This window comes from Glycine max, chromosome 15 (assembly GCF_000004515.6).
Source record: "Glycine max cultivar Williams 82 chromosome 15, Glycine_max_v4.0, whole genome shotgun sequence".
Classification (NCBI taxonomy): Eukaryota; Viridiplantae; Streptophyta; class Magnoliopsida; order Fabales; family Fabaceae; genus Glycine; species Glycine max.
This window is the reverse complement of record NC_038251.2, coordinates 38,774,200-38,799,459: the sequence shown is the minus strand read 5'-3', so window position 1 is coordinate 38,799,459 and position 25,260 is coordinate 38,774,200. Positions and strand designations below refer to the sequence as shown.

Below are 25,260 nucleotides of genomic sequence, written 5' to 3'. Positions count from 1 at the left end.
TCAACTTAGGCTTAAAGAAGCACTCAAACCGAGTGTCTTTACCCCCATGGCTTAGACTCCGAAGAATCCGTTAGGGCCTTACCTTCTTGATTCAGGTCCAACCCTAAAATAATTTTTGCATGCAGATACTGTTCATGAATTATACAATACCCACGACCTTACACTCGTGTTTCAAACACGTTTAACACATTGCGCTATAATTTAACGCTTTAGGTTCCTAATTAGGAATCCTACACTTTTCTCAAGGTAAACATCAGTCGTGTTATTGTATAATTCATATCTCCCAATACAAGTATTGTCACATCAAGTGTTGACCACACTTATTCACAACTAAATCTCATGTTCACAATTTAACATCTCGTAATGTCACAATCCATCATCATATGTTTACGTGTATCTCACAAATTAACACATGTTCAACTTTACATTTATACTCAATCTCAATAACAATATTATGATCTCAATGCAACATGTTATCTCACTATTCATCACATATTCAATTTATCACTTACACGCAATTTCAATCACAATTTCATGATTCCAATATAACAATCTCACAAATATAATTATACATGAAGAATTACAATACAATAAATATCCCAAAATAAACCTCAATTTGATCCCCCCTAAAGATTCCTACACATGTTCATTCTAACCCCAATTGCAATAAACTCATCCCTTACTTCTAAGCGGGCTCACGTGTGTAGTCCGGTAGTGATAGCGGCATCTCTAGCAGTTCCATAAGATTCCTCAAGCTTTTCCTCTGTTTGCTTTGTTAGGGTTTCCAAGCATTAGAGAGAAGGGAAATAGATTGTAGCCTCCATTTTACTGTCAACATGCAAGACTAATTTATCTTTGCAAAAATATTATTTTGTAAATCCCAATGGTGTGAATGTGCGAAAATGGGTTCAGAAGGTGGTGTTCAAATTTCACGATGATCCATCGGTTGACGAGTTCGAGATCGTAGTTTTATTGGGACGGGTTTTGGGTATTTGCGGGAAAAGAGAAAGCTCAGTGCAAGGGACATTTCTTTCACCACATACATTATCTAAAAAATCCCAACAGTGTGTGTGCGAAATTAAGTTTCGAACCACGCGTTCAAATTTCACAACGATCCAACGATTAACGAATCCGGGATCATTGTTTTACTGAGATAGGTTTGAGTGTATGTGGGAAAAAGAGAAGGTTTTGGTAGGGGGAGAAGGGAAAACGAATTTGAGAGGAAGAAAAAGCGTAGAGACGTATCGTTAGTCTGAAAACTGACCTAATATGTCTCTATTTATAGTTAGAGTACTCTCAACCTATTATTTATTCTATTTTTTTTCTTTATTATTTTATAAAAAGAAACTTTATTTTATTTCCTATCAAATGAATAAATAAAATATCCTTTTTATTTTTCTTCTAACCATTATTTTAATTAATAAAGTTATTTCTCCTTATTTATTTAATTATAAAAATCTCATCATTTTTCTAAAACTCTATTTATTTATAAATAAAAATCTTTTTTAATTTATTTACAAAAAATGGGGTGTTATATTTTTCTTCAGAAAACTCCTTGAGTTTGAGGGAGGGGGAGGGGTCAGAGTTTGAGAGAGAGAAAAAGAAGAAAGATTGAAGATATTATTATTGATTTAGAATGGAAAGTAGGTTATAACTGATTCTGTTTCACTATTTATAGAGAAAACAGATGTGGTTACAGATAATTTGACTAAGGCAGTTAACTAACCATAGTTAGTTACTGTTCTAACAGAAATAACATAATCATGGCTGTTCTAACTGAATCATAACTACATTGAGTTTGGACCTAAGAAAGAGAAATCGAGTTGGTGATAAAGGCTTAGTGAGGGCATCAACCCATTGATCTATAATAGGAATATGATACACTTTAAGCGCTTTAGCTAAGACTTTCTCCTTGGCAAAAAAAGATGTCAATTTCCATGTGTTTAGTCCGGGAATGAAGAACTGGATTATGAATGATAGCTACTGCACTTTAGTTGTCACAATAAATCTCTGGTGTCTGAAAAGGAACAGATAATGTAACTCAGTGGAAGATCTAGCCACAATTTGTTGTTTCTTGGACCACCATGAGACCAAATTAGGACCAAAATAAATCACTGCACCAGGGGTAGGCCTTCTATTATCTGGATCCGAGGCCCCATCAGCACCACACAGGGCTTTGATAGTAAAAGGCTAAGAGGAAGTACCAACTTTGAATTGAAGACCATGATGAATAGAGCCTTTGAGGTACCTTAGAATGTGTTTAATAGCTATCTAGTGAGAGTCCATAGGATTAGCCATGAACTGACAGGCCTTGTTCACAACATAGCTTAACTCAGGCCTTGTAATGGTTGTGTATTGAAGAGCACCGAAAACAGACTTATAAAGAGATGGATCACTGAATAAATCCAAGCCAGCTTTGGTTTACTGAAGAAATAGACTGTGCTTTTGCCATTTTGGTTTTCTGAAGCAAATCTCTGATATATATTTGCTTTGAATCAGTAGAATAGTCCCATCAGCCACTAATTTGATTTCTATACCAAGAAAATAGTAAACTTTTCCCAATTGTTTAAGAGAAAAATTGGAATGCAGCTTGGTGGTGAGTTGTTGAATTATAACATTGGAGGTACAAATAATAATAATATCATTTACATAAATAAGAATGTAGATAATGTGTCCTTTGTTTTTATAAACAAACAATGAAGGATTGCACTTGCTGGCCACAAACCCAAGCTGTAAAAGAGTTCCTTTGAGCCTATCAAACCACTGTCTTGGGGCTTGTTTAAATCCATACAAAGCTTTTTGTAGCTTGCAAACCAAGGTTTTATCTGAACTTTCGAAGTCTTGTGACTGCTGCATGTAGATAGTCTCTTCAAGATGGCCTTAAAAAGACATCTAGCTGGAACGAATCCCATTTATTAGTGAGAGCAAGAGTGATAATCAGCTTGATTGTAATTTATCACAGAGAAAAGGTTTCATTAAAGTTAGAACCAGCAACCTGATGAAATCCTTTAGCCACTAACCTAGCCTTGAACCTATAAACTGTTCCATTAGCATTCTCCTTAATTCTGAAGATCCACTTATAACCCTTAGCCTGTCTGTCTTTGGGAAGAGGAACAAGATCCCATGTTTTATTGTTAAGAAGAGTGTCATACTCTTGTTTCATGGCATCAAACCATTGAGGGTCAGCAAGAGCTTGTTTAACAGTCTTAGGTTCACAATGTGCCAAAAACAGTGAAGGATGCAACCTAGGTTGATGAATTGCAAACTTGGATCTGGTTTGCATAGGATGGACATTTTGAGGGAAGAACAAGATTAGAAGAACTGACAGTGTGAGACTGAGAAGAAGAGGTACTGGACAGTTCACTTGGATTTTTGTTTAAGTCAGAAACAGTGTTAGAGCGTTCAATAGTAACAGAATTTGGTTCAACATTGAAAGAGAAGATGATGTGACATTTTGAGGATTAGGGAATTCAGTATTGAGGGATATAGAGGGATCAACACTTACAGAAGTAGAATTAGTTCCAGCATGTTGAGAAGGAGTGGGTTTATTAGGAGAAGGTGAAACAAGAGGAATATGAGCAGTAGGTAAAAAATCACTCTTAGAAGAAGTGACAGAGTTGGATAAAGATGAAAAAGATCACTGTAAGGATATTTAAGCTCATTGAAGATAACATCTTTGGAAACATATAATTTGCCATTAGGAGAGAGACACTTGTAGCCTTTGTGAGGAGTGGAATAACCAAGGAACAAACACTCATGTGACCTGAAATCAAGTTTGTGTTTGTTATAGGGTCTAAGAAAAGGATAGCAAGAACATCCAAAGTTCCTCAAAAAATTGTAATTAGGTAACTTGTTGAAAACAGTACAAGGAACTTGAAATTTAAGAGAGGTAGTGGGAAGTCTGTTTATCAAATAAACAATAGTTTGGAAGGCAAAATCCCAAAATTTTAAAGGGAGGGAAGCTTGTTTGAGAAGAGTGAGGCCTAACTCAACGATATGCCTGTATTTTCTTTCCACAACACCATTTTGATGATGTGTGTGAGGACAAATTAACTTGTGAATGATCCCATGGGTTTGAATAAATGAGGTAAGAGGTCTAAATTCACCTCCCCAATCTGCTTGAACACTTTTAATTTTGGTATCAAATTGTAGTTCAGCCATGGTTTTAAATTGCTGAAAAACAGAAAATGTTTCTGATTTATTTTTAAGAAAATAGATCCAAGTGAACTTAGAATAGACATCAACAAAGCTAATATAATAAGAGAAATCATTTGAGGATGAAATATGAGATGGTCCCCACAAATCACTATATATAAGTTCAAAAGGAACATAATATACAGTTTGAGATAGAGAAGACGATAGTCTATGTGACTTACCAACACGAGTAGCACAGAATTCGAACATAGTTTTATTAACTATAGGTATATTACAATGATTAAGCTCAAGCCTTAGAACATTAGCATTACGATGGCCCAATCTAAGGTTCCATATAGTTTGAGAGTTAGTACTAGGTGCTATTTTAACATCAGAAACTGAATATACAATGGAATCAGAAATTTGTGTATTAGAATAACTAGAAACAAAAGTAACAGCAAAATCAACATTGGAATTTGAAAGTAAGCAGGTGGCTGAGGTATATATATAGACCTTTGATCCTCTGAACTAACTATAACAGAAACTAACACCAGTGAGGTGCCGTTAGCAGAAGCTAACAGCCCTTACTAACATATTACAAAACTGTTTTTACCTAGTCTGTGATGTGTAGGGTTGGGCACTGTTTTTTATGGCCTTTCATTTGCTGTTTATGTACTTGTCTCTTAGGAGATACTTTATCATATCTTCCTTGTAGTACCTCTGGTACTATTATTATCATATATATAATATTACCTTTGGCCGTTCAAAAAAAAAAAACAAAACTGTTTTTACAGTTATACAAACACATACTCTAATACTTTCTCCTTCAGGCAGACCATTCATATCTAAAGATGTCCTTTTTAATGAGTCATAGTCTCCTTATGTGACACCCTCTACCCTCACAAATATAAATAAGTAACTAAATAAATCATATAAAATTTATTTAAAAGTTTATAAACACATAATAATAAAAGAAGAAAAAAAAACATGCAAAATTAATTAATAATTTTTTTTAAAACATTTAATTTAAATCAATTCAAAAGGATAAAAGATTCACATCCACTTAGTGAAAATATAATAGAAATTGTTCGAATAAAAAATAAAGTTATCCCGGCTCAAAACAAGGTCGTCCATTCTAAATAAATAATAAAAAAAACTAAAATAGAAAAGTATAATGCAATTATATCATTCAGTAAATCATAACATGCGAAGTAAATCCTATGCCCCAATGTCACACTTATCAGAGCATATCCCTATCACAGATTAAGTCTTGCCATCTCTAGCATGTGACTCATCATATGAAGGCTCACCTGAAACAAAGTGGCAATTAGCCCAAACACAAACACACACCGAGAGTGAGTTATCACATTCGTATATAATAAAACATTAGAGCATGTGAAACATATAATACTTAAAGTTGAATTTATATAAATAACATTACTTCACAACATCGCACACATTATTCACACCCATCCAAGTTCACACACTCCATAAAATAACATCAACCACAATTGTTAACTCAATGAAATTCAAATACAAGCGTTATGCAACAATTATACCAAGACTCAAGCCTATATGCAATGTGGTACCATGTCAATGAAAAACAACATTGGGGCGCTTAGAAATACATGACAAGACACACCACACAATGAGTATACTAGCTCACTCTCACTAAGTAAAATCATAAGGTGACCACAATTGTTGACACCCCTGTTTCTGCTTCTCCTAGTCCTGTATCCTCCTCTTTGGACACTGCATCTTCTCCTCCCAGACCAACAAATATTCTTCCAATGCAAACTAGATCAAAATCCGGTATACATCAACCCAGAATTTATCTTCTCTTAGAATTCTGTTATTATGGAATGAAAAAATGGAAATAGAATCTGGAGAAAATCAATATCATTGATGTTAGTTAATATGAAGAGAAATTGATCTCTGGTAAAATTGTCTTTTAGTATTTATTTGAGTAGCATGGCCATGGCTTAAAATCTTGTTGACATAAAATAAAAAAGGAAATTGGTAATAGAAAAGAGCTATTTTGGTCATTATGGTCATTGTTCATAATGATCTGATTATGTCAGTATTTCCTTTTATTTTGTTCCAGTTCCGCTTCGGGTATGTATAAAACAGTTCGCCCCCCTGTTGGTGAATCGAACAGGTATGTATTTTCCTGTAATCAGGCCTTGTTGATCTGTTCAGTTTAATTGTGTTTTTAACCACCATTTCCTTCCAAAATATATAGGGAGATGCCTCTTTCTGAATTAAAAAGTAAATATAGAAAAATTTCATCTCTGGAGAAGGCTCAGTCTGGTTGGGAAGAAGAATATAAAGTTTCATCAAAACAGGTATATTTCTTCATTAAGTTACTTTTCCCTATTAGTAAATTTGCAAGAAAATCGATGTGATTAAAATGTTGAAACCTTGAGGATTTACGCAGTCAAGGACAGTTTGTGACTTTGCGGGTGCCAGTTTTACTTGAACACAAAATAAACAACAGTTTATTTTATTTATTTGTTACAGCCATTGTTCGTATAGAATATCATTCCCCTTTTACTGTTTGCGTCTTTATTAATCTATTTATATGTAAAATCCACAAAAGAAAAAGACAAGGGAACAAAGGAAACATTCATACGCAAATGCACCAAGAACTTTGTTCTTTATACTGCCCTCTTAATAACTGATATGCTATTGCCCTTTCTAATTACTGTCAACACCTGGGACAATTGTCATGTATCATGAACTGGCCTTGCTGTATTATATATCCTGTATAACCTCATGATCAATAGGGTAGTACCTACAAATACATTTGTATGGAAGGCGAGAAAATATGTACTCCGTGCTGATTCTGTTGTCTTACATTACTTCTTTTGCCTTTGTTGGCAGTGCATGCATGGTCCCAACTGCAAGATTGGCAACTTTTGTACAGTTGGTAGAAGACTACAGGAAGTAAATGTCTTGGGTGGCCTCATCCTTCCTGTTTGGGGAGCCGTAGAAAAGGCTCTTTCAAAGCAGGTACTCTCCAGCCTATAAGATGCCAGGAACTTAAACATTTTATTGAAAAGACCTATTAATGAATCTGGTGATATGAGCTGAATTTTTAAATGATGAGGTTTTCAGTGTGAATAATCTAGCTGCTGGCTTGGATTATGATATCAGTTGATATGATTTATTATAGTATTATTCACACAAACCCTGTCTGGAGGGTACAGTAACCTTTGAAGTCCAGAAGAATTTATTTCTTTCGTGAAATTTTTTCTGAGGGTCTTTGGTTCCTCCTTGTTGAATAGTTGAATCATTATACTTTACTCGTGACTCTTGAACTTGCGACTGATTATAAGATGTTTTTGATTGACAGTACTTTTAGAAATTGCTTAAGATATATTTATTTCTCTTTGAAGAAAACTAACTGCAAAACAAAATCTGTACAGGCCCGCCTAAGCCATAGGAGGCTACGTGTTGTACGCATTGAAACTACTGTGGATACGCAACGTATTGTTGGGCTTCTTGTTCCTAATGCTGCTGTGGAAACTGTGCTTCAAGGTTCTCTCTCTCTAAAAGACTTAAGTACCACATCAAGTAGTTTATTCTATTCAACATGGGACTCCTAACAGAAATCCACATTTCTGAATATGCATTCATGATCTGCCTACATTAAAATAAAAAATGGATAATTGTTTGTAAATGTTCTTGGTAAGTGACTTTTTTGGACTTAGGTATTATTCCTTTTGACTACTTAGGTGCAACTTTGGACTGAATTTAAGATTGAAGAACTGTTTATTTTTCCCTGAACTCCTTTTTATAGTTGTTGAAAAAATTTGACCTTTAAATGCATATAAAATGGTTATCGTTAAGATAACTTGTGCAAACATATGGAAAGGATTTCCCTGTAACTATAAGATTGCATCAATGGGTCAACCTCAGGCACTTGCCTTTTGCCTTGGTTTTGGGTTTACTTACTAATAATATGCAGGTTTGTACCTCAATGTGTGCTTCTTGTAGGTTGTATAGTTTTGTGCAGAAGCTCTGGAATAACCTGTTTTTCAATAGAGTTAGATCCAGTACCATGAATAGAAGTTTTGCAAAAACATGGATTAACAATGGCTTGGGGTTGGAGGTGAAAATGAGAGAGATCTCGCTATATGGCAAGTCATGCAATTTAGATATCTTGGATTTAACGTGAAAAGTATCATAGAGATAGAGACGTAAATCATAGGATCCAAGTTGGATAGAGGAAATGGAGTGATTTAGGTGTTATTTGTGATGAAAAGGTGCTTCCTAAAAGGAAGATTTCAACATACAGTCATTCGGCTAACAGTGCTCTATGGTATTGATTGTTGAGAAGTGTCAACACGAGCATAAACAAAGTGTTGCAAACACGAAATTTGAGCCTGATGGGCAAATTGTTTTCAGTTCAGCTCCTGAAATAATTAATAGATGGATTTTCTTTGTACTTTGTTCTTTTTCGTTTTTGGTCAATTGTGATGAAGAAACTAACCCAGTTTTATCTGAAATCATTTGCAGGTTTAGCGTGGGTTCAAGAAATTGATGATTGACATGTGACAATAGGCTTTGCTCAATTTTTTGTTAACGAAGTTTAAATTTAGGTACCACCTGTGGCAGTTGATTGCACTACCACCAATATGGGTGTCTATGAATGTCAACTTGCAATTTTTTGGGAGAAGACTCAACATTGGTGGAAATTTTTTGACGAGAATGACTCATTCATTCTCTACGCCGGGCAACACAATTGTGCAGTCTCATTTTAGTTATTACTTTTCACCCATTTTGGGATATAATTTGATTTTGTATATTTGTAAAGATGATTAACTGAAAAAGTGAAATAGTATGTAGCTTAGGTTGTATCACATTTAGTCCCGTCTGAATCTGAACTAGTTTGTACTAGATACCATGAACGATTACTGAAATCATAGTTGAAGTATTGCTTAATTCATTTTGAGCAACATGGATTGTCCAGTCATAGTATAGACGAGCATACACAACTCAAATTATTTGTCTGCACCAGATGAGAACTTATCATCACTGAAATAGAATCTTGGTTGTTGGGTGAGACCTCTCTCAAGCTTCTCACTTGCCTACAAAACAATCACTTGATTTGTGACTCTATTATACGCTATCTTGCATTGCTAATAGAGCCATAGGCATTGGCAGAATTTCCTGAAGGAATTGCATCTATTAAAGTTTCATCGATCTAACAACCACTCATCAGAATTACACCATCTAGATGGCGGGGATTGGTTGATGCAGTTTGTGTCATATTCCATGGCAGGTTTTGCCACAAATTATCGTCTATATCCAAGTTTTGCTTAAGAAACTTTGGCTAGACTACCCTCCAACCCCAACTTCATGAAATTCTTTACTTTAGGGCTAGTATCTTTCCCAAAATTACCATGAAGTGAAAGTGGCAATGACCTATTCTTTACTTTAGTGCTCACGTGGAAGTTCAATGTTCCTATCATCAACAGCTTTATCGTCATGCTTGTGTCCATGATGGCGCAAAGCTGAAGGGATATGAATTTCACGAGACTTAATCGCATCTTCAACACTAGGATGTACAAAAATGGACAATCCAAAGTTGAAACTATAACCAACTCCTTCTCTCTACCATTTCCTATCTGCACCTTTGCAATTAGGGGGTGTTGCTATGTGCATCATACAAATTGCTGTTACATCCAACATAACTTACTCCTTTCGTAAAACTGATACGGATTGGGCTTACGAATTGAACTTGTGACTTTCGCATTATTAGCATCACGTTCTAATCAACCGAGCTAATAGGTTAGTTATGTTATAAAATAATTAATGTTGTTATATATAATACTAAAATTTTTAATGTATATTTAATGTGTATGAAAATTTAGATAATAAATTGTGACAATTAATTTTGATATAATAATTAATATGTTTACATATATGAATTGTAAATAAATGTCATAGGTTTATTAACATAAATCTATTAATATATTTGTTGACCTTATTACAATTAATTTTGATATAATAATGTGAATAAAATAGTATATGAACACTTCCCTTTTTCGTGATAGTCTTTGAGATTGGGCGCTCGAGTTTACTTTATGACAGTATTATACTGTGTATGCATAAGAGTGGACGCTCATTGAATATAGTGTGTTGGACGCAAGGTTAAAATAGAGTATACTCTCTATAGATGTGGACGATATTCCTTTAACATAATAATCCTGTCCACTTGTCAAAAACTGATTAGAATGTCAATAATTTATACTTATGTTATACATCAAAATCTAGGTTGGATGAGACGCATGATCATCTAGACCTAACAATCTTCCTTTTTTTAATAATGAAATAATATAAATTTTGATTCAAAGAACAATTATAAGAGAGAATGTGATGTAGTTAAACTCCCACTGAGTTCAAGCATGGCAAGGAAATGATATGTATACATATGTATAAAAAAAATATCAAGAGAAATGTAACAAATAAAAGAGAATATGTGTGTGTGTGTGTATGTGTGCATGCGTGTATGTGAATACTTCGAGTCTACTTTTATATATAAAAAAACTTTTCATTACAATCAAAATTTTTATTTCTCCCCCTTTTGTCATAAGCAAAAAGTTGGGTTTGAAGATAGAAAAATTGAAGAACATCATTGTCAATCTTAAGAGGTTGGTGGTGGCCGAGGTTGGGAAGGTGGTGGAGAGGATGAAGGTGGTGGTGGTATCGGAGCCAAGGGTTGTGGTGGAGGTTCAAGAGAAGCAGGTATAAAGGGTGGTATAGGTGTAGGTGTAGGGGGAGCAATAGCTCCAAGCATTGACAATTGAGCTTGTTGAATGTTCTGTAAGAGGACGACGTCAAGGTTGGAAAACTGTCTTATAGTGGCATTCTGCAAAGAAAGGCGAAACTACTCATTCTCTTGTCGTTGTCGTTCTACAGGTGACTTTATTGCTTGGTTGATCATATCCTGAACTTGATCACGAGTGATGGCAGCAGGTTGTGCATAATTGAGAGGAGTGGGGCCAGAACTTGTGGAATATACAATAACGACATCAACACCATTTTTGCCCTTATCTCAAGAAGTGTCTTTATTGATGCAAGATTTGGAATAAGTGGTTCAACTTCATTGGCCATAGTTGCATTGGATGCTTCACTAGTCTCGTTTATGACATTAGTGTCGTCGACAACACTGTCGTCCACAACTTTGGCAAATGCCTCAGCTTGAACAATGGCGTTAGCTTCTTTCTCAATAGCTTCTTTTGCAACACTCTCAACAGTAGCAGAACCAAAAACAACTTTCATCTTCTGTTGAGCCTCATGGATCTTAGTCATGTGGGCTACCATTTGAGCTTCCGTCATCTACCTCAAGTTGTAAGTTCCCCTTATGGAATGGAAAGAAGCTAAAGAAGACGTTGGATGAAGGAGTAGCTATCATCATCTCTTGTGAAGCAGACACAAGCATCATCAAAGTGATACGTCTTGGCAGGTTGTAACACTTGAACAACGTTTCATGGAACAACAATATCACTTCCATCATTGCCCAAAGGTGGAAGCTTTTTGGGAATCCATCCACACTATTTGACTCCAGAAGGTCCTCGCATTGTGAGCATCAACATTTCATATTAGCTACTTCCCATGAAACAATGAGCTCAAATTTCGGGGATGGTTCACAATCTCTACCTCATCTACCTTGAAGGAATTTTTTCCTTGTAGTACAACTCAAAGCCTTTCTTTTTGGCATCGTCTCATACTGGTAAGCAAGGACAAACCCGATCAGCAACCATCATGATGTCAGTTGCCCTAGATATATGCAGACTAGAAGGGTACGTTGTGGCTTGATCATCCAAGTACATTTTTTCATGTAACTTTCCAAGGGATGAGTGATCTTCATCAGAGAGTTGGATGTCTGCAGGATGCACTAGCAATAGTCTCGTAATGGGCATCTACAAGTGCACCTTCTTTTCGAACTGAACCTTGGGAGGTTCCACTTCTTGTGAAGGGTCTTTGCTTTGTTTGCTGAATAGTTCCTGAGAGGTACTACCTTGAGTACTCTTCTGATCTTTGTTCTTCTTCATATTGTGCCAAACTTGAGAGGGTGTCATCTCAGTGGAGGGTCGAACCGGTTAATGAGTGCCAAGTGCCAAGTGCCAGCCAATTAGGAGGCATCTTGGCAATAGTGGATTGAACTGGACGAGTCCAAGTTGGAGGAGGAAAATGGACTATAGCATCTGATGGTAAGGCCTTAAATTAAGATGGAATGGAATGTGCTCATAGTCCAAATGCGTCTAGATGGGTGCTTCAGCAGATGCGGTTTCCCTTAGCATTGGTTCAATTAAAGTGACTTTTGAATAGGGAGAGAGCAGTGTAGGATAACCTTGAGAGAAACGTTGTTCATCCGTTAATGGCTCCCTTGGAGTTTCCCTTCTGAACCTTTCCAAGTGTAAAGGAGAGGGAGGTGGATGTGGCAAAGTGGTTAGTGCAGACTTGTGGAGGGGTATAATTGGAGTGTCATTAGTGGATTCACCATCTGATGAGGAGGAGGACTGACTCTTCCTTGTTTTCAATGAAGGAAATTGCTTATTCTTTATCACCAATCTTTGGATTGGCTTTGGTAGCCCTTATCTTGACCCGTTAGGGAATGAATGAAGAAGGAACGGACGCACGAGGTTCAGCTACAAGTTGAGCCTTCTTGGCTCTCTTGGGAGTAGGTGCATCAAGAGCGACAACTTTCTGCTTTTGATGGGCCATTTGTACTAGTCCTTCATTATCATCATCAGTCTCACTCAAGTCATTTATCCTTTGTGCGAACTAGGTTCACTGTGGGAGGACACTTAGGAGCGAACACAACAGACTTGTGCCTTCTCTTGGTCCTATGTTCCTTGGCTAAAAGCTCCTCTTCTTCTTCATCCCACTGGGATTGTTTTCTGTTTTTCTTCTTCTTTTGCTACTTAGCCATGATCTTCTTAATTTTCCTTGAGATGCCAAAGTTATCTAGACCTAGGCCTTCATCAGCAATGGACTTGTCCAGCCTCTTATGTTTTCTCTTGTTGATGGCTTCCATTTCCACTTCTGGAGTCTCCTTTAAGCTTTGTTCCAAGGTCATTTTCTTAGCCTTTAGGTTAGTCTTGCAAAGCTTTTGTTGTTTAGCAACCACTGAACCCTTAACTATTAAAGTGTGCTTGGAATCCTCGTCGATCTTGTTGAACACATGATAGACTCCTTAATCCCATAGAAGCTTGTTGATGAGGGCTACATAGTAGATATTGTCCAGACCACCTAAGCCCTTGAGACTCCTCAAGATGTTGCTGTATACTGTGTGTGGAAGGTCAAATTGGAGGTTTTCCATCAAGTGAAACAGTATAAACTTGTGGAGATCAGAGAAGGTTGTCTTAAAGCCAGCTTTGTGAAGCACACTCTTATTCAGAATGTTGGCTAGTATTTTTGCCTTCTTACACATCAGGTTGTAGATGATAGTCTTCTGATCGCTAGCCTTGTCAGCATTGTCTTTGTAGAGAGCTTTAGTGACGTGTGAGTCATAGTTCTTCTCCTAACCCTCTTGGTAAATGTTGTCCTCTCGCTTTAGCAATGGTGTCATTGGATAGTACGACCTTTACTCCCAAAACCTTGGTGGCTATGGTTTTCTTGTTGACGAACTCAGCATGTCGTCAAAAGGTCCTAACTAGTTCTAGATAGATGGTTTGGGGATTGTTAAAGAAATGTCTGGCACCACAAAACAACAGGATTTCATTCAGTTTTAGACCTATTTTTTTGAGTTCTTAGATATCGAAAAAAATTTCTACGTGAATGGAAGGCTCATTGTCAGTATGGATGGTGGTGATTTCCATGGTTGGGATAGACGTAGTGACGAGGGTGTTTGTAGAGGCCATTCGAGAGGGAAGAAAGCTAGGGTTTGAAAAACTTAGAGGGAAGTTCAAGTGTTTGCAAGGAGAGTGTAATCCCAAGAGTTTCAACGCAGGGGGTTTTTATAGTGGCCTTTTTTACTTTTTGAAAAACAATCATTCGGCCCGCTTCCCGAAACTAACTTAGCATGAAGCATTACAATGTTTCGCAAAGGAAAAATGTTGCATTTTATAAGAGTATGACATATCGTTCATATATTGAACATTGTGAGTGTGTGGTAATGGCCAATGGAGGATATGTCCTTGGATGCACTAGTGGACGAATATGGATATTAAATTAATCATTTACAGAGATCTTTCCAAGTTGACTCCTTAACATAATCAACCTTTCTTCAATTAATGGTTTTGTAAAAATATCAACAAGCTATTCATCAATGGGTACAAATTGTAAATCCATTGTACCATTTTGAACATGATCTCTTATAAAATGATGTTTAATTTCTATATGTTTTGGTTTGGAATGTGATGTTGGGTTTTTTTTAAAGACTTATAGCAGCTCTATTATCCCAATAGATAGGAATTTTACTCTCTTAGATGCTATAGTCTTCAAGCTGGTTCTTTATCCATAGAAGTTGAGCGCAACAGCTTGCTGCTGACATGTATCCTGCTTTAGTAGTGGATAATGCAGTTGATCCCTGCTTCTTGCATATCCATGTGATTAAGTTGCCTCCTATCAAGTGACAAATTCCACTTGTACTTTTCCTTTCAACTTTATCACTAGCATAGTCCGCATCACAATAGTTTGTGACCTTGAAACTTTGTCTTTTTTTTTAAGAGAAGACCAATGTTAAAAGTTCCAATTAAATATCTGAATATATGTTTATCTATAGTTAAATGAACTTCCCCTTGGTTCCTTTTGGAACCTAGCGCATAAACAATTGAATATTATATCAGGCCTGGATGTAGTAAGGTAGAGCGGTGAGCTAATCATTGCTCTGTACTGGGTCCCATCCACCTTCATTGATTCCTCATCCAGTCCAAGATATGTAGTGGGATGCATATGCGTCTTCATCTCTTTTGCATTGCTCATGTTGAACTTCTTTAATAGTTCTTTCACATACTTGGTTTGATGAATATAAATGCCTTGTGGTGTTTGCTTTATTTACAATCCTAGAAAGAACTTCATCTCACCCATCATGCTCATTTCGAACTTAGTTTGCATTAACTTAGAGAAATCTTCACAGAGCATTTCATTAGTGTACCAAAGATAATGTCATCCATATATGCGTGTACTAGTATAAATTGAGACTCATAATTCTTATGAAAGAGAGTTGTGCCAACCTTTCCTCGTTCAAAACCATTTTCTAAAAGAAATGAACTTAGTTTCTCATACCAGGCTTTAGGAGCTTCTTTAAGTGCATATAATGCTTTGTTGAGTTTAAAAACATGTTGAGGAAGGGTTTCATTTTCAAATCCAAGAGTTTTTTCAACTTAAACTTCCTCTAGGATTAAGCCATTTAAAAATGCACTTTTTACATCCATTTGCTACAACTTCATATTACTATAGGCCGCAAATGAAAGCAAGATGTGTATTGCTTCAAAATGTGCAACATGTGCAAAGGTTTTTGTGTAGTCTATACCTTCCTATTATGAGTAAAATTTAGCATCTAATATTTCCTTGTTTCTCACAACTTTACCTTTTTCGTCCAATTTGTTATGAAATACCTATTTTGCTCCAACTGCTTTATTTCCTTTCGTAATTTAACGAGCCTCCAGACATCATTCTTTTGAAACTGGTCAAGCTCTTCTTGCATCACTTTCACCCCGTTGTCGTCTTGCATTGCCTCGCTGATGTGTTTAGGCTGCATCTCAGAGATTAGTGTAGTGTGTCCTTGTGTTTTTAATGACAATCTGGTTTGAACATGATCTGTTGGATCACCTATGATTTGACTCTTTGGATGTTTCCTTCTCATAATGCGTCCAACAGGTTCTTTGATTTCAGCATGAGCTTCTTGTTGAGTGGACACATGCATCTCTGATTCCTGTCAGGATGAGCTAGTAATTGTTGTGCTATCATCCAGCCGTAAATATGCAAAAGATTCATCTAGCTCTGATAATTCTTTATCATTCTTATTTTCGTCAAATATTGTATGGGTAGCTTCTTCAACAACTAAGGTTTTGGAATTGTACACTCCGAATGCCTTTGAAGTTTCAAAATATCCAAGAAATATCCCAAAATAACTTTTTGAGTCAAATTTTCCTAGACTATCTTTTGTATTAAGAATGAAACACTTGCACCCAAAAGGATAAAAATATGATATGTTGGGTTTTTGCCCCTTCCACAATTCATAGGGAGTCTTTTTCAAGATGGGTCTTAGATAAGTTTTGTTTTGAAGGTAGCAGGCAGTATTCACTGCTTTAACCCATAAGTGCTTAAGGGTTGAGTTATCATTTAGCACGGTTCTGTTGGACAAGTGGCCTTAGAAATTTTAAGAAGGGGGGGTTGAATTAAGATTTTGTTGACTATTCCTAATTGAAAAACTTCCCTTTCTTAGATATTCCCTAGATTCAATTATTTCTTTAATTGTAAGTTACTCGAATAACAAATAAGAAGAAGTAAACTTAAAGAAATATAAACACAACAAAAAGTAAAAGAGATTAAGGAAAGAGAGAATGCAAATCCAGATTTATACTGGTTCGGCCACAACCCATGCCTACGTCTAGTCCCCAAGCAACCCGCTTGAGATTTCCACTATCATTGTAAAATCCTTTACAAGCAATGAACCACAAAGGACTTCCCTCCTTTGTGTTCAGTGATTACAACCAAGAAGTTATTCCCATTTCTTGCAATGAACCCCAAGGAACATCGGTCCCTTGTGTCCAGTGATAACAACCAAGAAGTTATACCCACTTCTTGCAATGAACCCAAAAGACGTTGGTCTTCTGTGTCCATTGATCAACCAAGAAGCAAATCCTGCTTCTTGCAATAAACCCAAGGAACGTTGGTCCCTTGTGTTTAGTGTTTGCAACCAAGAAGACCTTCTCTTGAAAACAGTCACCAATAGTAGGTCTCTTGAAAAAGCTTTTTTTAAGAATGGAGGAGAGGAAGAAAATAGAATAGCACAAGTTTTTGTCCAATGAACTTTTCTTGACAAAGCAAGTGTTGAAGAAAAGCTCTTAGAAAGATGTTGAGAAATTGTATTATGAAATTCGTGCCATGGTCACATATTTATAGCCATTTGATGGCTCTTGAAGAAACCATGTTAAAAGTGGTGACTTTTGGCAATTTCTTTAAAACCAGTCACTTTAAGAAAGTTGTGACTCTTGGCAATTTCTTCAAAAATCAGTCACTTTAAAAGTTGTGACTCTTGGCAAAAACTAAAAGCGAGTAAACATAATCTTTAGGTGGAATGTGAACTACATAAGAAATATGCAAGTTTTCTAGAAATTGAGCTTCTAAAGCATCAAGAACTTAAAGGTCAACCTCAAGATGTTGTAAAAATTCATGAGGAAATAAGAACTTTAAAGACTATTATCAAAGTTTGTCAATGGAACAAACAATCTTAACAAGTTGTTAGGATACTCTAGAAGTTCTACTGACAAATCTGGAAATGGATATGAGGGGAAGGTACATGTTCATGATAAAGATGCAATTGTATGCTACTTCTATGGAAAAACTAGACAGATGACGTTCAAATGCAAGGATCGTCCTAAGAAGGGTTCACCCAACCCCTTCATGACTAATACAAAAGGACCCAAAAAGATTTGGGTACCTAAGAAAAGAATTTTTCCTGTTACAAATATCCTTGATAGCAGAAAGCAAATACATGCCATGCTACCTAGACAGTGGCTGCTCACGGCACATGACGGGAAAAAAGTCTATGTTCAAATGCTTGACTCCCTATCATGGTGGAACAATCACTTTCAGAGGGAATAAAAAAGGCAGAACAATCGGTGGGTAAGATTGGTATTCATCCCTATCCCTCTATTGATAATGTTTTGTTTGTTGAAGGTCTTAATAATAATAATCTACTAAGCATAAGTCAATTATGTGACAGTGGATATGGTGTATCCTTCAATAAGGATGAGTGTGTCATCCAATGTGAGGATGGGTCCCCTCTATTCTCTGCAAAGAGAAAAGGCAACCTAGATGGACTTGTCATAGTGGAGGATTACTCTAGATAGACATGGGTTATGTTTCTAAACCCATAGACTCCCCTTGAATCTAAGAACCCAAGTACTTTTTAACACTAAGCCACTCTTGGCTTTCACAAACAAATTTTTGATTGAATACAAGTATTCTTAATACTCAAGCAGTGAATATACAATTAAGCACAAATACAAACTACTTTACTTTGCAAAGGATAATAGCAATCTAAAACTTGTAGTGGAATAACAAAGTTTCGCTTCAAGTATTTCTTGCACTCTTGTTCCTTCTTTTTCATGTATTTCTGTCAATCACTTCATTAAGGGAGACATCCTTTCATAGAATTCAGTGAAATATCCATTGTGGGATTTGTGTCATTATCTTGATAGGGCCAATGTCTCACATAGAGGAATTGGTCGACGTTTCAAACTCTGAATGGCGATGATTTATATGAAGTACAGACAATGCCATATGCTTTTTGTCTACTTTGAAAGGGACCTTCAAGAGAATATTCCACAAAAGCCATCTATTCTCTTCTATTTGCCATTTTCTTAAATTCAAATGTTAGCTATTCAAATGTAAGAGAGGCAAATAGAATGTGAGTAAAAAATAGTACATGACCACTTTCCTTTTTCATGACACAGTCTTTGAGACTGGGCACACGAGTTACTTTATGACAGTGTGTTATACTATTATGCACAAGAGTGGACGCTCACTGAATATAGCATGTTAGGCACTAGGTTAAAATAGAGCATACTCTCTATAGGTTGGCTGAGATGCATGGTCGTCCAGACCTAACAAAACCTTCCCAAAGGGAATAGCTATCCTTTCCAACACATAGGGATGGTTACAAGGAAAGATTATCATCCATCATCATTATCTTATAAACATCAACACATTCACTTCGTCAAACAATATTCATATCATTATCAATGAAATCAACTCAATATAACTCTAGACATTCATCAATTAACATAATTATTTCATCATCCATATAATCATATTTTCAATATAACAATATTTCATCAAATTACCATATCATAAATTCACCATTCATATATATGCACCACCACTCATGAACTCACTAACAGTCCATAAGTTAAGACATTCACACCTTGAACTCTTACATCAAACACCAAGATTCCATATGAATGCAAATGGTATTGATATCAAATTAACTCCATGCTATTTATAAATACTCATAATAAACCAATATTCATTTATCACAATTGAAATATGATGTCTTAAAAAAAAGCATTTTGCATAACATCTTTAAGCACACACTCTTAATGACCGCTTAAGCATAAAATTTACTTGTGCTTAAGCATTCACTTTAGGGACTGCTTAAGCATGTAGCAATTCACTTGTGCTTAAGCAAGAACTTTAAGGGACCGCCTAAGCCCGAACATGAAACTTTGGAAATGCACATTAAAGACTTTCCATGGCTTCCCAAAGATTCAAAATATTAATAAATTTCATATAAAGCGAACATATGAGATTCAAAGTCGAAAATCAATAGTCCCAATTAATAAAAACACATAAATAAAATATTAAGCTTCGCTTACCTCTATAACCCAAGAAGAAAACTTTGAAAGGGAGAAAAGAAAAAAAAAGGTCTTTGGTTCCAAGATGATAGCTTTCCTCCACTTCCAATGGAAGGTCCATCACATCAACATCACCCCAAACCCAAAAATGACCATAAACAAAAATAAAGCATTTTCATGAGCTCCCATGGGTGCTTTTTGAGAAAAATGAAAATGGAGTCAAAGGAAGAAGAAGATATGCTTAGCACTCCATGGCTCAACCAAACAACATTAAAGAGAGATAAAACAAAAAAGGATCTCCTTTGATCACCAACACCAAACCTCAAGTTTCTAAGATTTAGGCCTCTCTTGGAGAAGAAGATGAGAAAAGACAAATGTGTTTTTGAGGGCAAGGGTTTTGGGAAGGTTTATGATTTTTCTCATTCCCTCTCTTTGCACCGACAACTCACTAAACTCACCATCCCATTCCTATCTCTCAAGGCCCACTCATGTAGGCCCAAACACTCTAAAAATCAACTAATCACACATTGAACATGGTTTAAACATAAATATAAATATAAATATAAAAGACTATCATCTCATAATTAATTAATTAATTACGACACTTAAATTAAATTTAATTACTCTTACAAATTAAGTAAAACCACTTAATCAAACATTATGGAAAATAATGTTAGAAAAACCAATATCCATCAATACTTGGAAGAACAAAATCATATTTAACCCTTTAATATTTACTAAAAATGATATATTTAGTGTCAATTATTATGAGAAATTGACACTCAACTCAATCATCAAGAAAAAAAAAATTCTTATTTATTCATAAATATATCATTAATTATAAGAATATTTTAGTCTCTTTGATTAAAAAGGAGAAGCTTTTATTTTACATTTAATTATAAATGTTTTTTGCTTATACCAGATGCTACCTAAAGAGTGTTCACACCTTCAAAAGGTGTCAAACAATCATTTTTCTTTGTATTTTTTGTTTTTGATATTTTTTAAGGGGCAAAGCACACATTTGTGTGCATTTGTAGTGTGTTTGATAGGGAAAAATTGAGGAATAGAGTGAATGAAAATAGAGAAAATAAAAAATAAATGAATAAAAATAGATGAAAATTGAAGTGAATATAAGAGAATTTGATTTAAGATAAATAGAAAAGAAAAGAGACTTTGTTTTTTAAAAGCAACACTGATAATCAATTATGAAGCATAATGGATTTGGATTATGAATTATATTCATAACCGACTGTTAGTGATTAAACAACTACTTTAATGTTTTTTATGAGTATAAAATTACAGAAAAGTAGAAAAAGAAAGCTTAGCCTAGGGAACAAGGCCCCCATAGCATCATTTCACACAATCAAGCAACCTTTTTTATTTTTATTTTTCACCTATTTATTCTCCCTCCCTATTTCCCCACCATTTCTCACCTACCAAAAATTAACTTTCAATATTTTAAATTATTTCACCATCAACGGGTTGCATTAATAAAGAGAAAAGAATTGTAAAATAATCAAACGAAACATTTAATAGACAATACTAGAGTTAATTTTATGCCATGATTACATATACAATTATTTAAATTAATCGTATGATAAAAACATGATTTTTTTTTTGCCGTGATTACATATACAATCATGTTTTTATCATATACATTGAAAAACAAGCATCTAGATCCATCCATCATTAGTTCTATATCACAATTCACAACACAGAATACTAAACCCTATGGCTTTACAAAATATACCTATAAAGTTAATTACAATTTATAACAAATTATTTCCCTTGAGGTGTAATATTTACATATAGCCCTAAGTTGGTCCCCTTTATTCAACAAAATAAAATAGCAAAGGAAAAGGGATATCGTCCCAACTTCATCATCTAGATCTACCTCAGTCACATACAACCTAAGAACTTGTAATATCATTCCTATTTGCTTCCTGTCAAATGCATAATCATGGCAGTCACACAAACACAAAATACAAGGGTAAACTTATTTTATAAAGAAACATAATTTATATAAAGGAATATAGTTACTATAACATAATTCAAAAAGGAATCATATAAATTATCATCACAACCAAAACACAATATTATTCATCATTAAATTCAAATTATGAAATGTTTCTACATTATTATGCATCTTATATGTCATGCAGACACAACTCCATGGAGAATTTCACCTTCGGGAGATCAACATAAATACATACCTTACTATAGTCCCCCTACATAACATCCATTTAGGGAAAATCTATAGTTGATACTATGGAGGAAGCGTGGTTGTATCAGAAATAGACAAGTGTGAGTATTGACTTACCTCTATAAGGTTTGTATGACCTTACATTTATCGAGATTCACTCAATCATGAAAACCACAAGACAACATAAGTTTACCATGGAAATTTTATGCATATGGTTGAGAACATTCCCTATGAAGCTTCCCCACACTTAACATTGTGGTCGTCGTTAAATGGCCTTGTTCCATTCTTTTGCCCAACCATAACTACCTTAGAGATATATGCTTCATTTTGTCACTTTCTGTCCTAGCCACACAACTCTCACTAGGCCAAAATCCCTTAGATATCAATCTCTATTTTGTCACTTTCTAGCCAGTAGCACAAAACCCTCATTAGGCTAAAATTCCCTGGAGCTAAATGCTCCATTCTTTCACTTTTTGGCCCAGCCAAATAAATTTTTTGTTATTATAAGCATAATAATTCTAAAATTTGTTTTATAACTTATAGTAGGATGATGTGGTATTGGTAATTCCATTACTTCATGTGCACAAGATGTATGTGTTTCTATATATTATTGTTGTTGTTTTGTTTTCTCCAACTGCTTCCTTTATCTTTATCTTGGTTTTGTATTACCTGAACTTGTCTAGTTGATTTGATAATGATGACACTGACTTAAATGATATATGACAAAGAAAGTAAATTATAGTTAGTTTGTAAGATATGCTCAGGATAATTAAAGATATATGAATGAAAGGTTTTAGCTAGGGATAATTTTAGAAGTTAAATGATCATATTCATTGCCACAAGATGCAAAGGTTTTAGTGTAGTATGCCTTACTGTAAATTGATCAAATGAAATCCAATTGATTCTATTTTATGTTTATTCTTATATTTCTACTACTAAGCACACAACTTTAGAATATTTATTTAAAGACATAGATGCTGAATTTCTCTCTCATAGGGCGAAGAACTTCATTGTATGTGATTTCATATTTTAAGATTGATTACTTTTGTTAACCTATTGTCATTTTACAAAATTTTTTATTATTTGTTGTAGGAATCATATGAAGTCTCAATGACACGGAAACATGGAGAAGGCATTTTGACCCATCTTGTGATTGACCCAAATCTTTGGTTACAAGTTGTAGGTGAAAACAACTAGCTCTACACAAGCTTCTTCTTTAGAGGTTGCACCTACTGCCACATCTCCTACATCTATCACAAAATAAAAAGTAATTGGAGTTATAAATAATTCTTTTAACTCTTTCTTGCAGATACAATTGCCAACAATGATGAAGCAAATACTTGAGGCAATCCAACCATCAACAACATCGTCAACCAATGAACCTTTGGAGGATCAAGGTCACGCTGATGATTTTACTAGCTTAGGTTATTTACATATTAGTTGCCTTTTCTTTTTGCAAGACATCGATCAATTTGGTTTTGTAAGACATTATCGAGTAGTTTGTTTTTACGAGACAACAATTTGGTTTTGTAAGACATCAAGTAGTTTGATTTTGTAAGACATCTTGTCACCTACTAGTTTTATTTTAAATCAAATTTTAGTATATTCAACATTTTATTTAATTTAGTTGGTGAATTTATTTGAATACAAAAAACATAAATGAATTAAAATTTCAAGGAAAATTTGACATATAGGATAGGATAGGGATTAGTAATCGCTCAATTATATCTTGCAAGGGATTGGCAAGGAACTAGCGAGGAAATGCAACAAATAAATTGCGAGGGATTAACGTGCAATTTGTGAAGAGAAGCAATGGATATATTGTGAAGGATTCTTGAGCACCTTTTGCAAGTGATTAGCGAGGCTATGGCAAGGAGATTTTGTAAGCAAGTAGTGACAAAATATCAAGGAATTAATAAAATAGTAATTTGTGACTAAAAAGTGATGGATTTCAGTGAGGCACAAAGGGCAATTCCTTTATGACACAATAGCGATGAAATAGTGAGGCTTGAGTTGGACGGATTAGCGACGTTGTTTGCGAGGGAGCATCGATAGAAATGGCATATGGATAGGGAGGAGGTTTTTGTCCGTCACCGATTAGGGACTTGGATTTAGGAGGAAATATTCACTCACTAATCCCTTGCTAAATAGAATAGTGACCATTTAACGAGGAATTTGTGAGGGAACATTCCCTCGCTAATCTGTGATTTTCTACAGTGTTATAATTGCATATCCACTCAACTCAATCTCTTGAAAAGATCCACCCGAGTTCATAAACATCAAAATACATTATCATTCTAAGCATAACACACAATCAAAGCATTCAAATCAAATTAAAGCTTCCCTTATCCTATGTTCTTGAAATTTTCTTGAAAAGAAGTTAAAGGAAGAAAATTTGTGGCTTTTGAGTGATCTATCCTCAACTTATGCCATTGAATCATGTATGAGGAACCTACACCAACTTCAAAACAAGCTTTAATCAAGATTCCATCCATCCATCAAATTTTTAATCAAAACCCATTTGATAAGCTCTTGGTGGAAGAAGAGAAATGAACTAAGAGATCAAGAATAGAAAGAGAAGAGCTTACCAACTTGGAAACAACCAAAAAGACTCTAGAAATTAAGGAAACAAAGTCTTCTTTGAGTGAATTCCAAAAATTCAAGCTCTTGAGAGGAAAGGATAAGCTTAGAGAGGAAAAAAAAGATAAGGATATCATAAGAGAGAAAAAGACACTCTAAGCTCTTCTAAGCTTTATGGAGAAGATTATTATTGAAAATTGGGCCTTTTCTAAGTGGCTACCATATCCTCCATTTACACCCTAATCTATTGTTGTTGCTACGCGCACCCAACACAATTGTCGGTACACCTAGCATAAAAATGCGATTTCCGTTTTGTCCTTCTATAAAACTGATACGAATTGAGCAATCCGTAAATGGCCCATGATTTTTTTAAAAAAAATTCAAAAATCTATTTTTTGAATTAATTTAAAATTAATGGTTCATGCAAGAATCAAACCTGTGACTTTTGTGTATTAACATAACACTCTAACCAACTGACTTAATTGGTTAATTACATTATAAATAATTAATGTCGTTATATGTAATATTAAAATTTCTAATGTATATTTAATGCACATGTAAATTTAGATAATAAATTTTGTGACAATTAATTTTGATCTAATAATTAATTTGTTTATATATATAAATTGTATATAAAAATCATAGGTTTATTAACATAAATCTACTAATGTATTTTTTGACCTTATTACAATTAATTTTGATCCAATAATGTGTTTTTTTACATACATAAAGTTTAAATAAAAATCATAGGTTTCATAAAAATTCATATATGTAAACATATTAATTATTGTCTCAAAATTAATT

General features: G+C 34.8%; 1 protein-coding gene and 1 long non-coding RNA gene across 2 annotated transcripts in view; both read left to right on the top strand.

The window, feature by feature from the left end:
- LOC100808670 (protein FORGETTER 1) overlaps nt 1-9,081 on the top strand; it is a 41,335-nt gene extending 32,254 nt beyond the window's left edge. The window contains exons 28-32 of the mRNA XM_003545691.5: nt 6,239-6,292; nt 6,377-6,479; nt 7,018-7,146; nt 7,563-7,674; nt 8,656-9,081. Of these exons, the coding sequence (XP_003545739.1) occupies nt 6,239-6,292; nt 6,377-6,479; nt 7,018-7,146; nt 7,563-7,674; nt 8,656-8,687 (430 nt within the window). The 3' untranslated portion in view covers nt 8,688-9,081. The remainder of the gene's footprint in view (nt 1-6,238; nt 6,293-6,376; nt 6,480-7,017; nt 7,147-7,562; nt 7,675-8,655) is intronic.
- A 13,470-nt stretch (nt 9,082-22,551) lies between these two features.
- LOC121173630 (uncharacterized) lies at nt 22,552-23,426 on the top strand. Its single transcript, XR_005888859.1, has 2 exons — nt 22,552-23,098; nt 23,186-23,426. It is a non-coding gene; the product is annotated as an uncharacterized lncRNA (long non-coding RNA).
- The last annotated feature ends 1,834 nt before the right edge of the window (nt 23,427-25,260 follow it).